General features: G+C 43.4%; 1 protein-coding gene across 3 annotated transcripts; it reads right to left on the minus strand.

Moving 5' to 3' along the window:
• Positions 1-410: 410 nt before the first annotated feature.
• LOC311028564 (uncharacterized protein) lies at positions 411-12946 on the minus strand. 3 transcript variants are annotated; one of them, XM_084033201.1, is made up of 10 exons: positions 12901-12946; positions 4953-12177; positions 4781-4868; positions 4415-4493; positions 4217-4325; positions 3960-4091; positions 2681-2770; positions 2289-2432; positions 1989-2173; positions 411-1907 (listed from the first exon to the last, which is right to left on the minus strand). In XM_084033201.1, exons 2-10 carry the CDS (start codon positions 12174-12176, stop codon positions 1739-1741), a joined length of 8220 nt encoding a protein of 2739 aa, XP_083889327.1. In that variant the 5' UTR covers position 12177; positions 12901-12946; the 3' UTR covers positions 411-1738. The 3 variants fall into 3 exon arrangements, with proteins under 3 accessions (XP_083889327.1, XP_083889326.1, XP_083889325.1); XM_084033200.1 differs by having other exon boundaries at positions 4217-4322; positions 12577-12932; XM_084033199.1 differs by having other exon boundaries at positions 12577-12932.
• Positions 12947-13696: the final 750 nt, after the last annotated feature.

Raw genomic sequence — 13696 nt, forward strand, 5'->3', positions numbered from 1 at the left:
GTTCTTAGGTTGTTTGGTTTCTCAGAAGTTGCCATCGAGCTGGTCTGTGTTGTGACAGGAGTGTCGAGGAATGCACTCAGAGGAGAGTGTTTACATCTGCAACTACAAAGAGAAAAACGTGACAGCCAGACAATTCCCACAATTGACACTGATCTCAAACACGTATCCATCAATACCTGCAAATCACATTTGTTTATATTCTGGAGATAATTAATATTTATACAACAAAAGCAATGCATAGTAAAATAATTTGTCATTGACATACAGATATAAATAACATAAATGTCCACCAGGTGGCATTGGTGACTAATACAACAAAAGGTGAAAGCTAAGGTCACACATCCACTAAACCAAGCAGGCAAAAAATGATTTAAATCGTTTATTATTTAAATAAATATTTACATAACAGCTTCGTATAAATCAAATTTATTTTCCTTACAAGACACGTCTTTCTAAAAGCAACTGCTTCAATGAGGAAGAAGAAAATAAGGGATGGATTACAATGATGATGTACATCTGCGTTGAGAGGAGCGTCGACTCCGCCCCTCGTGTTGATCAATGAGCAAATACTCCTGTTTGCGATCACAAGGAGGACAAACGTGGCCAATATTCACCATCGCTCCGATACCATTAAGCACACGAGCCTGAAAGAGCTTCATCCATTGTAAGTGTTGTTAAAGTACGCATAACTCTACATGATAATTTGATATACATTTTAATGTGTTGTTACTAAGGAAGAGGAGGATGATACTCTACACTAACTCAATAAAAAAAAAAAAGCCATAACGTATGGCTAAGAAAACAAATCAACACCTTATGTCACATATTATTCATTCAGGCACAAACAAAGCAATAGACAGCCTCGGTGAAATTAAAAAGACATCACTCATACAGTTTAGGCTACAATGCCCTGCTATATGGTGTATAGTATATGGCTCAGCTTGGAAATCTAAACGTTTCAGGCAAGGTGATCTAAGAAAATAAAGAGCACACATTTAATGCCCGAGCTACATTTCTAACCCACATCGCTTCAACCGGATCGGTGAGCTGAGTCTCACCTGGTCAGGATGATCAAGTTTGAAATGTGACAATAAGTCATGACAGTGAAATCAGAGGGGACTGATGTGGAAAAAAAAAAAAAAAAGGACAACTTTAATCGTTCAGTAGAATTCGTGCAGTTGTGACCGTTAAGCATGATCGCTGCTGCTTAAAAAAACACAACTTGAGACGAAGGCAGCATCACTTTTGACCGTAAAGAGATGAACATGATAAAACCTTCAATGTACACACAGTTTACTATATCATGTGAGTAAAAAACATTAAAACAGAATGAGGACAAAACTCTAAAATAACCTTTTTATTTATGTGGCTCTCAGGGGTTAAAACAAAAAACCCAATGAGAGGCTCTTTGTTTTCTATTGCTCTCAGGTCATGCATGTAAACTCTATACGTCTAATTACCAATTGATTACTTAAAAATGTATAAAGAAAATACTCTTTTTTTCAAAATACTATTCGGGGGGGAAGGATTAAAGGGTGAATTCATAAAATTTTTCAACAACGTCTTGTTGTTTTCATCCTGAGATTTAAAACCAATGTTTGTCCTCTCCAAGGAGTTATTTACACGTTTTTTGTTTTTAAACACAGATTCTGCCTCGGACATCATTTAATGATGCCCCGTCGTCCCGTTGGTCAGTGGGCGTCTCAGTTAAACCCATCGTTACCCTTCCTGAAGACTGTCATACTGCGTCAGTGTTAGGCTTGGACGAGTGCGTACCGCTCACAAAGTTATAAACCAAAAACTGAGATGTGCCAAAATAATGTGTGGCAAAGAGTTTTCCATCAGGCGTGGGGTCGGAGAACGCGATCTCGTCTTTCCTCAGGTACGAACCGTATATGAAGTTGTTCCTGTGCGAGGGAGACAAAAAGTGTTAATATCTATCGAGGTGATATAAAATCGAATCTTGGTGGATTGGAGGACACACTGACCTGAGGCACTCGAGCATGCGCGAGGCGATGCCCTGGCGTCTCATCATGTTGACCACCCAGATGCGGCTGATGCCGCAGATGGCCGGCTCCGCTGTCGTGGAGCAGCACCAGGCTCTCTGGCGTTCAAACATAACCTTTTCTCCCTCGGAGCCCTCCGGTACTGGCTCCTCAATCACCCTGTATCCCTGTGAGCATTCACAAGGCTCAGCATGCTTCAACTAATGCAGTGCGTTCATCTTTTGACATAAGTAACGCACATCAAATATGCACTTATACCACATTTCCCCGGCAGCCTCTTACCTCTTGTATGTGCTCCGCTATAAGGCATCCACCCACTTTCTTGTCATTGGAGATGAAGAGGAATGTTTTGGTCTGGGAGGGACACTTGGTCTCCACCTGCTGGAAGCCCAGGTCGTTGTCCACCATCTCCCTGATCTCCTCCACCTGAGAAACAGACAATTACTGTGTGGTGAAGAAATCCTATACTGGTGTTGGTGCCGGAAAAAGGCTCTAAACAGATACAGCATATCAGAAACAACGTCAATGACTGGGGTATATTTTACTGTTGTAATTTACATTTCCACTTCCAAAATAAAACAAATTGTGGTAGCAGGCCTGTCCTCTCCAGTGACACCTGCAAATGTTAATTAAAGCTTTAATGGCAAAGTGTAGTCCCTGTTAACATACTGTACCTTCTTTAGAGCATATTTAGGATCGTCTGGCAGGACAAGAATCATCTTGCCGTCAGGATACTCTGCCAGGATCCTCTCTTTTTTCCATCCCTGAAAGAAATGAGGGGAAAAATAAAAAGAGTGAATTTATATAAGAGAAACTCTTATGCATTCTTTATATTGTATTCAGGAGGCATGTAAGTTCCTTATGTGCTAAATACAGTAATTCCATGACCAATGACTGATGAATGAGAATAATTTATAATCTCCATGGAGCATCGTTTTTTTTTGCCCGACAGCTACTACTAATCCAGTTAATACGGTAATAGCTTCACTCAGATGAGCCAATCAATCGATTGATTGTTTACCGTGCAGAGACAGTTCGCTAGAGAGAACAGCAGCAAGAGAGAGAGCGGTGAGAGGGATGACAGCTGCTACTTTCTGGCTCCAGACCGAGACGTTTCCCCTCGTTTAACCAAAGAAGCACCAGACGCCGTGACCGTGTTTCCAGACTCACCAATGATGAGAACTACATTCAAGCCAAAATACTAGCAGGGAGGTCTCATTTCTCCCTCTGTCTCTAGGAAAGTAGAAAACAATTTGAAATAATAATAATAATAATGAAGAGAAATTAAAATTTAGATGCTCAAAGCTCGATTAGCAATTTCCAAATTCTAAAAGAAGCACATTTCTGATGCTGTCTTCTTATGTTTTACTTGAAATGTAAGCATTACCTTCATTATACTAGGATTTATTTTATTTATGGTAAAGAAAGGTGTTTTCCATACAAGCTATGTTGGGTTTTTCTGTCATCTGTTTCTTCTTATCATCTTCAGTCTTTTCGGCTGTGCTGTTTTGTTTCAAGTTGGTCTTGCATGGGTCTTCTTCAGTTTGCCCATTAACTGTTTTCTCAGAGTTTTACCTATATACCTATATCAATTGTAAAGTGTATTTAACATTAAGAAAATCAACAATCAGAATACCAAGTGGCTCTTTTTTTAAATCCCTAAAGTCAACGGGAGTTACAGAAAAATCTGTTGACTTGAATGGTGCCGAGAGTCTGAGCAAACGTGGAAGGAAATGTGCTACAGAGACAACATTGACGTTGCAATCTCACTTTCCAGTTTCCAATAATTGGTTCCGATTACCCTCTCACCCGCTTGCTGCGATGCTCGCTCAGAGTATTTCAAGAAAAAACAAAACACGGACGCATCTTTGTATTGGGCCTGACGAGTCCGCATTGTGAGACAGAGGGCAAGACAAATAATAAGACGTGCAATTTGAGGAAACTTTGTCTCACCACATATTTGACAGCGCTGATGAACTGGTTGTGGAAGAGTAAATGTTGAGATTCATCTTCGGGGTTGGCAGCAGAATAGAGCATCCCACACACGTTGCAGGCCACCGCTCCGAAGTGTTTCTGTCCTGCATCCTAAGAGACACAGAAAACAACAGATTACTCCCTTGCATCTACATACAAACTGCAATTTCCTACCTCTAGTGTAAAGTTTACTTGCTGCGGTTATTACGCTGTATTAGTAAGAGACAGATGCTCACAATAATGGTTTGGGTGCCATCTTTGTCAGCCTCCTTTAGTTTCTTGACTTCTTTTTGCAGACAAGCATCAGAGAGAGGAGTCCTGCCATCCTGCGCCTCAGCTGCTCTGCTGCGATACAAAACACACATATCGCATTATTTCAGCTTCTTGTTGTTACAAGGAAAAACATGTCAAATAAATTGAAAGAAACTTCTTACTCTTGAGGTTCTTCCAATGTCTTCTTAGCGGTCTCGACTGCTTCCGTTTTGTTCTCTGGAGAAGGATCACCACCAGCGACTGTAAAAACAAAAACAAAGGAAAGATACTTCACCACAACAAAATGTTTCAATCTCTATATCTATGTTTAATGTAATAATAAGTAACTGACACAATATCAATATGACAGTCCTTAATAATTAATATAATATAAACATAATAGGATGTTCACCAAGATTCATAATCCTGTGGTAAATGTGGTACAAATAATATGAAATATTTAAGAGTACAATTAAGAATAATTACTCAGGAAAGGAATATGACAACAACATTTAAATAAATCATGCCAACCGCAGATAAATGCATACCTGCAGGCTTTTCTTCACACTTCTGTGTGTCTTCGGGCACTTTCGAGCCGTCTTTGCAAGGAAGGGTAGAGGTGGGATCCGCTGTTTCCTACGTAAGAAGCAGAAAGGGAATGAGTAACATCTTTATTCAAGAAAGCCACACACATTATGACAGAATTTATTTTTGAGTTACCTTGCATTTGCCATCTTCTGATGATGGTGGATTTGAAGTTTTCTGAGGCAGTGAACCAGCATTGGCCTTAGGAACGGCGGACTTGGTCTCAGATGTGGTTGAACCAGCAGCCTGGGATTCTGTCGACTGCTTGACCTGAGCTGTGCTTCCACTAGCAGCTGGCTTTAACTGGGGTGAAGCAGAGGCATCAGGCTTGGACTGACCAGGAGCTAAAACAGCTTTTGACTGTGGTGTCAAAACAGACTTTAATTGAGCTTTAATTAAGGGAACAATTTTTGAAGAAGAAGCGGCAGAAGCTGTCGCATTTGACTGGGGAGTTCTTGCAACGGCAGGCTTTGACTGCGGCGCTGTGGAACCGGCAGGCTTTGGCTGAGCTGTAGCTGCTACAGTGGGCTTCGACTGACCTGAGATCTGTCCAGCAGGTGTGGTCTGAGCTTTGAGCTTTGCCTGGTTGACAAGATGTGATGAAACTGTGGGTTTTGACTGACCTGTGGGTCTAGATTGAGCTGCGGTGTTTGACTGAACATTAGGTCGTATTGGCTGTGTGGGCCTCGGCTGCATTGGCCTCGGCTGCATGGGCCTTGACTGTGGCCCCGGCTTTACCGGTAATGGGTCATCATCAAGTTCAAAGTCATCAAATGAGTACTTGGGTCTGGGTCTGTATGGTTTGTACTCCACAGGCTTCGGTTTTGGTGCATTAAGTCCGTTGGGCATCGGTGGGGGTACTGCTGGGAGGGTCCTTTTGGCTGCTGCTCTGGTCACCTTTGGGGTGGGCCCTGGAGCAGGGGTTTCTTTAGGAGTTTGAGCCTTAGTTTGCCTTGGAGATTTACGGATTCCAGCATTAGGAGTCCCAGTTTTGGAGGTTTCGCCTTTGTCAGGTTCAGTTTTGGACGTTTCTGTTTTTGGAGGTTCAGCCTTGCTGGGTTCAGCCTTAGGAGCGTCAACCTTCAGGACTTCTTCCTTGGGGGTTGCAGGCTTGCTAGTTGAGGCAGGACTTGGGAGGGGTGTTTTGGACGGACTCGCAGCAGGTGCAGGAGCCGTGGTCACAGGACTCACTGAGAATGGAGAGGATGCAGACAGGGGTACTTGCCAATCTAAGTCTGAAAACATCTGATTCGCTTGGTCAGATTTAAGTTTCTTTACACGTGCCCAAGACATTTTCTCTCTCTGCAGTTCAACCTGTCTTAGTCTTTGATATCTAGTTAGCTTCTTTTTCTCATGGGCTTTCAGTGGCACGGTTATCTGTGAGACGAAGAAACGCCTCTTTGGAGGCTCTGCAACAGGCTTAGCCTCAGCTGAACCCATTGAGGGCTGGGCTGTAGATGCCTCCTCAGCAGGGGTCCCCGAAGTGGAGCTCCCTTCTGGTCCAGCAGGAGTCGCAACAATAGCAGAGCCTGCCTCCTGTGGGTTAACAGGTGGGCTTTCCTTCTTGCTGGCTTCACTCATGGCTGCTGTGGCCGCTGCTGCTGCTGCTACTGCTGCTGCTGCAGAGGCGGCGGCTGTTGCTGCTGCTGCGGCGGCGGCGGCTGCTGCTGCTGCTTGTTTTTCTTCCTCTATCCTCTTCAACAGCATGCTGTCTGTAGCAATGTCCTCCGCAATCTCGTGACACAAAGCTAAGAGGTTCAGCTGCTGTCTGTTTGCCGTTCTCTTAGATGCTGCAGCCTTTTGCTCAGCCAGAGCGGCCAGGCGGGCTTTGGTTCTGGCCTGCGTGTTCATTTCTTGTTTCTTGGGTTTTACTGCCACTGGTATCTTTTTATCATCTTCAGTCTTTTCAGGTGTGCTGTTTTCTTTCAAGTTGGTCTTAGATGCATCTTCTTCAGTTTTCTCAGTAACTGTTTTCTCAGAGTTTTTAGGAGTGACTGCCTCCGGTGTTTCCTGGGGTTTTTCTATTATTGTAATGTCACTATCTTCGTCATTCTCTTCCTCTGCTACCACGATCTCGCGGCCGATCTCTATATCCTCCAGAATCTGCACTTCTTGTAGGTCCAAATTAGCCTCGGCGTTCTCCATCAGTAGTGCATTGCAGCCGTCATTCGTGAATTGAGAGTTTGCCATCTCAGTCTCTGAGGTATTGCCGTCCATCGTGTCAGATGATGGTTGCCGGCTGTCATCCGAATTTTTAATAACTTCAACACCTTCCTCAACTGACATTTCTGTCCCAAGAGCAGTCCCCTGATCTAAAACCTCACTTGAAATTGTGCCTTTGTTCTCTTCCGTTTTTGGACACTGCTGCACTTCCGCCTCAGGGAAGACGTTTTCCTGGGAACCATTTAAAATCCTTTCATTTCCCACATCGATTTCCATACCACTGTCTGCATTTGCCTGCTCTGAAAGTGTGTCTGACAAACCCGACTCGGCTGCTGCTCGAGTGACAATATCAAAGTGAATTTCACCCTCTGGGATTGGTTCTAGGATCACAAACTCCTCAGATGTGCTATCTGGTATTTCAACATTAGTGGCGGCCGTAGTTGTCGTCACTGTGACGTCTGCATCCTCCTGAAGTCCGGCCTCCTCCTGCACCCGTGCAGGCAGCTCTGTGGCACTGACACAGACTGGGTACCCATTCCTTTCACTTTTTCCTGGTGCTTCTTCTGACTGGCCATCTGGCACGCTGATGTCATCGCTAGAGCTGATCACTGCAACTTGTTTCACATCCACATTCATGCTACTCTGCTCCAACTGTGCAGGGACACAACTCTCTGGCACTCTAGCGGCTTGCACTTCCATTTCAGCTTCTTGGCTCTCTGAGACACAAATGTGTTGCTTGACGTTTTCCTCATTTTCCAGTTGTTGGTTACAGCGGTTTTCTTCATGAGTAGATGAATTTCCTTCCATCTGCTGGGCACTCTGTATGTCCAGTACAGACACACCGTTGTGGTTCTCGGATGATGTGGAAATCTCCCTATCATCACTACTCTCTGGACTACTAATGGGCTCATACACGATCTGGTTTTCATGTACGTCGACCTCTGACAGATTAACCGTCTTAATGCGCTCTTCTGATGGCTGAATTACAATATCAACGTCATCTGGTTGGCCACAAACAAAAACTATGACTTCATTGCTTCCAGTTCCTTCCTCGTGTCCTTCAATATTACTGACAGCAACATCACCGTCAGCCCTATCAGAGGAAATGATTGCAGCCTCTTCTTTGACCTCATTAATCACTTGACTCCCCGCTTCCTCTGCTAAAACAGAATCTACCCTTCTTATTGATCCACTTATTACATCCATATCTCCTTGAACATCTTTAGCACTAGACGCCATCTGCATTTCATTATCCTTACTCTCAACCATAGGAAAAGGTTTGTGAGTCTCATCTGATAAGACCATAGCGGGTTCATCGGCATCCTCCATCCCTTGCTTTTGCCGTTCTGCTGTATTAGGAACCTCCTCTGGTGTTCTGGTAGTTTCCATGTTTATTTTAACCTCTGAAACCTCCACACACTCAGCTTTAACCTCATCTTCATTTTCTTTACGCTCACAACTTGCAGTCACTAGATCTTTTTGAACTGCTACGTTGAGTTCACTGACCTCCTGGTTGCCTTGGCTTTGTATTTCCACTGCAGGTGGTGGATTGGAAATCTCCTCCGGTGTTGCTGTTGTTTGCGCATCCATTTCCAATTCATTCTCAGTTGCATCCACACATTCTGCGAAAACCGTTTCCATGTTTTCTTCACGATCACTACTGGCAACAATAAAATCTTTAAGTACTTCAGAATCTTTTGTGAGTTCATTGATCTCCTGACTTCTCTGGTTTTGTGTTTCTACTGTAGTTGTTGGATCAGAAGTTTCCGCCGGCGCTGCTGTTGTCTGCAAATCCATTTCTCTTTGATCCTCAGTTGTGCTAAAACATTCCGCGATAACCTTGTTTTCATTTCCATTACTCTCTGGGTTCGGAATAATTAGACCTCCTTGACCTTTCTCAGAAATGTCTATTGTGGGTTCAATGACTTCTTGGCTCTTCTGGACCTGTGTTTCTACTGTAGGTGCCATGTTAGAAGTCTCTGCCGATGTCTGACTTTGTATTTCCACTGTAGGTAGTGCGTTAGACATCTCCTCTGAAGTTGTTGTAGTCTGCATGCCAGCTTCTGTTTGACTTTCCTGTATTTCCACTGAAGCGGCTGGATTTGAAACCTCTGATGCCAATGAAGTCTGCCTTTCCATTTCAAGTTGACTCTCGGATACAGTCACATATTCAAAGTTCACCTTGTTTTCTTCCTCCTGAGAATCAGCAGATGTGTCTGTTGCAGGTTCTATGACTTCTTGGCTCCGCTGGGCCTGGGTTTCTACTGTAGGTGTCATGTTAGGAATGTCAACTGATGTCGCCGTGGACTCCACATTTACTTCATTTGGACTTTTCTGACATAGTATTTCCTCTGTAGGTTCCGTGTTAGAAATGTCCTCTGATGCTGCCGTCGTCTGCATGTCCACTTCTAAATGCCTCTCCTCCACTGAAGCAGTTGGATTTGAAACCTCCGATGCCGATGTAGTCTGCCTTTCCATTTCAATTTGACTCTCGGATACAGTCACATATTCAAAGTTCACCTTGTTTTCTTCCTCCTGAGAATCAGCAGATGTGTCTGTTGCAGGTTCTATGACTTCTTGGCTCTGCTGGGCCCTGGTTTCTACTGTAGGTGTCATGTTAGGAATATCCACTGATGTCGCCGTGGACTCCACATTTACTTCATTTGAACTTTTCTGACTTAGTATTTCCTCTGTAGGTTCCGTGTTAGAAATGTCCTCTGATGCTGCCGTCGTCTGCATGTCCACTTCTAATTGGCTTTCCTGTATTTCCACTGAAGCAGTTGGATGTGAAATGTCTGATGTCAATGCAGTCTGCATTTCCATTTGACTTTCTGGCACAGCAACAGATTCAAAATTCACCTGGTTTCCATTTTCCATATTTTCAACCTTATCATCCTCAGGAAGTTCAGCAGATATGTCTGTGGTCGGTTCACTGACTTCCTGGTTTTGTATTTCCACTGCAATGTTAAAAGTGTCCTCTGTTGTCATCACTTCTCTTTCACTCTCAGTAGCAGCAACACTTTCAGCATCAACGATCCCTTCATTTATGTCGTTCTGACTATTTGGAAGTGGATGTTTCTGTGCTTTATCAGGCATGTCCGCAGTGCGTTCACTGTCTCCTGGCCTCACCTGGCTTTGTACTTCCACTGTAGATACAGGATTAGAAACCACTGATGCTGTTGTAGCCTGTCTCTCAGGTCCACTGCTAGTAGATTCAAAGTTCTTGTTTTCTGTATTTTCCATTATTTTAGAATTTAAAACATGATCCTCATTCAATTCTGTTGATATGTCTGTGGAACATTCACTGACATCCTGGCTCTTTTGGCTTTGTATTTCCACTGTAGCGGCATGATAAGAAACTTCCTGCTCTGGGGTTGCAGTGGCACATTCAACGTTCAGCTCCATTTCTTTTTCTTTACTTGTCATTGCATCTTCTTTGTCTTCAACGGGTATTTCTGTAGTGTGGTCTTCAGCGTTGTGGTTCCCCTGGCTGTGTTTATCCTCCCCAGGTGCTGAGTCAGACCTCCCCTCTGATGTTATTTTAGTCTGCATGTCGACGTCGACCTGAACCTCGAAGACGGTGACACGATCAGCGACGGCCTCTGGAACAGCGTCACAATCTGGTGTCAGTATTTCAGTACAGCTGTCGGTTGTCTTGTCCATCACCTCTTGGCTCAGTTGTAGCTCAGCAAAAGACCCAGGACCAGCAACAGCCTGAGCCGACAGGAACTCAACTCCTCTCCTTTCCCTTTCTTCAGATTCTCTGACTAGTTTGTTCACAGTGTCACATGAGCTGGTAATCGTACCTGGCTCTTCGTGGCTCACTCGGTCCTCCGATTTTGATTCCTCTTTGAAAGTAACTTGAATTTTGACACTGAGATCGGTTTGAATGTCTGGATTTCCAACAGACTCTGTTGTTACAGTTTCCTCTGTCTGACTCTCTGGGTTCATAACACCCATCAAGATCTGCTCTGGTGCAGACGTTTCGTTTGACAATGGTTTATCATCTACATCACTGTGGTCTGCAGAAACACTGGCTGCTTCAATCACTTCCTGCACTTTATGCTCTCCTTCCTTCATTCTACATTTTATATCCAGCTTTATCTCCTCAGAAATAGACTCTGTGGTCTCCTTTGTTTCAGGTTCACTGCTCACATCTGTCTGACTTCTACAAGCTGTCCTCTCATCCATCTCTGCTTGACCTTCACAAGTTGGGTTTGCCTCTCCAGTACTAGAATAGGGTGTTTCCATGGACGTTGCAAGTGTTTCATTATCTACATCCTTTTGGCATTTAATGGCAAAGTTCGTCTTTTCATTTCCCCCTGTCTCAGATGTGACACAAGGCGACCCTGCAGCTGTTGCAGTGACAGAGTCTAATATTTCTCTACATGATGCAAGTGCATCTCTATCTGTGAGCTTTAGCTTTTGGCTTTCTACACTTTCATCAGCTGCATGCTCAAATTCAAGGCTAGCTTGTGAACTCCCTCTTATCGAGACTAATGTTTCCTTTGACTCCTCTAATGATGCCTTTGCTGACATTTCTTGTCTCTCTCCTTCAGTGGCAGACTGAGCAGATTCCTTTTTCTCATCCTGATTCTCCTCTCCCAGACATGAATCTGAAAATCTACCGTAATTGTGGTCCATCTGTACAGGGCCTCCAGGTGCAGATGGTGATCCTTGGGTTGTGTTCTGTGGGTCACACGTTGACTCTTCAACCTTGCGCTTAGCTTTCACACGATTTGAATATTTTCTGATGCAGCGGGCCTTGTCTCCATCATCCCTCTCTCTGAAGAGGTCGGTCTTACCACCATCACTACTCAAATCATCCTCGGACTCTGTGGAGGCTGTTCGCTTCAGGGAAGCCTTGGAGTGAGCTTTCAGTGAAAGAGCTTCTCCGCAGGAGGCACTTGTGGCTTTCAGGAGCTTGGCTTTTTTTAACGGTGGTTCAGAAATGGTTTTGCTGGAATCCTTTGGAGGGGAACTCTGTTTGGATGACTTGGCAGGTTTATGCCCCCCCTCGGGTGAAGTAGACAGTTTTTTCTTAGTCCTTGGGGCTGCTGTCGTTTCTCGCGTTTTAAGGGACCTATTATTGGTAGCTGGTGCAGTTTTGGATGGCAGATCCTCACCATCCTCATCCAACTTCCTCATCTTGGGCTGAGAATCTTGAGGAGATGATCCGCTCTTTGGGGCTGGCATTCTGTCAAAATATGTGACAAAAATAAAATACAATAAGCATGAAGAAGCCAAGACAAAAGAGGAGATACAACGTTATCCTGTAATTACTATTCACTAGAATAAGCTAGGATTAACACTTTTTCCCTCTGCATCCTGCAGTTCACATTTTCCTATTAGGTTGAGATTATATGTGATAAAGTGAATAGAGAACGAAATTACAAAAAATATGTGTACATATTCAATAAGTAAATTAAATTAATCTAACCATAGTATTGCATTAGGATGGGCTATAATCATTTTCTAACTGGCTACCTGGTTTTCCTCACAAACAACAAGGCTAACGTTGAACATAAACAGTGATAAATCGCAGTTTAACTAGGTGGCTAGCGAGTAACACAACGCACGAACTACATTTACTCACATATTCGCCATGTACACAAATCGCCTTACTGGTAGTCAGACATTCGGCAGGGATTGTTGACACCAGGAGTTGTCCAAACAGTCAGAAATAGTCAGTTAGCCAGCTAGCTAGCTAGCGGTGGCTAGCGTTGCTAGCTGGAAGTCCACAGTGATGGGAGCTAACGCTAGCAGCAGCCAACTCGCAACAAATGAGCGAGGAGAGACTCGCTAATCAGTCAGTAAAAACAGCAGGCGGACAGACGCAGCAGCGAGTGCAGAGAGCAGTCCTTACTGCGCAAATGTCCGCGAAGAGATAAAGCAAAGACATCCGTCAAAATAAACTCACTTTGATGATTTCTTTTTCAACAACAGCTGTTTTTTTTTCCTGTGAATAAAAATTAACTGTACTTCCGGAGGGAAACGGCGGATGTGACGTAGCAGCCCTCCGGCCACACTCAAGTTCGAGGTTGAAGTTTTGGATATTCTACTTTATTTATTTATTAACCGTCACAAGAAATCACGTAAATATGCTACATTTAACATATGAATGATTATCTGCGCAGTTTGGCGTTACAATTGAATATACACCATATGCTTATGTAGGTCATTATCACATGGCTACATATTGATTACCATAGATTTATACCATAAGGTTTAATTCAAATTAGCTCCTTCTTTATCAGCTGCAACATTTAACACATTAATGCATCTCTAATTATAATCCAGTATTATAATGATGTGGGCTTCTCATATTTAGGTTATTTGGTATAAATGTATGCTAAAATCTTTGTACATTTCACTTACACTGGGTATCTCTCAAGTCAGCTGGATGTTGAGTACGTACACTTTTTTTTAATTATCTCTTACCTGCACATTGGATATGATTCATATGGGTGGAGCAAAGCCATTAAATATCTGAAGAACTAATAGTGCATCTGTATATTTGCCTAGCTTAATACAGTCATTAAATACCACAAATGAGTCATACTTTTGGCATCTTCGTATATCCTCTTAACAGGCCTGAGGGTTGTTTTATAAGTCTGTGGGCACCAATTCAAGTTGTAATCTCAGTTATATGAGGGAGAAGTCTGAAAAGATCAAATTTTGAGTGGTGATGACAAACATATATTTACAATATATTG

Source organism: Eutrigla gurnardus (genome assembly GCF_963514095.1).
Source record: "Eutrigla gurnardus genome assembly, chromosome: 18".
NCBI lineage: Eukaryota > Metazoa > Chordata > Actinopteri > Perciformes > Triglidae > Eutrigla > Eutrigla gurnardus.

What these genes read in the sequence shown, in the direction of transcription:
- LOC311028564 (XM_084033199.1), bottom strand. An exon ending in ACATTGGAAGAACCTCAAGA is followed by an intron (nt 4,326 to 4,414) that starts GTAAGAAGTTTC and finishes TTTGTATCGCAG; the next exon opens with CAGAGCAGCTGAGGCGCAGG. An exon ending in CGCATGCTCGAGTGCCTCAG is followed by an intron (nt 1,908 to 1,988) that starts GTCAGTGTGTCC and finishes TCCCTCGCACAG; the next exon opens with GAACAACTTCATATACGGTT.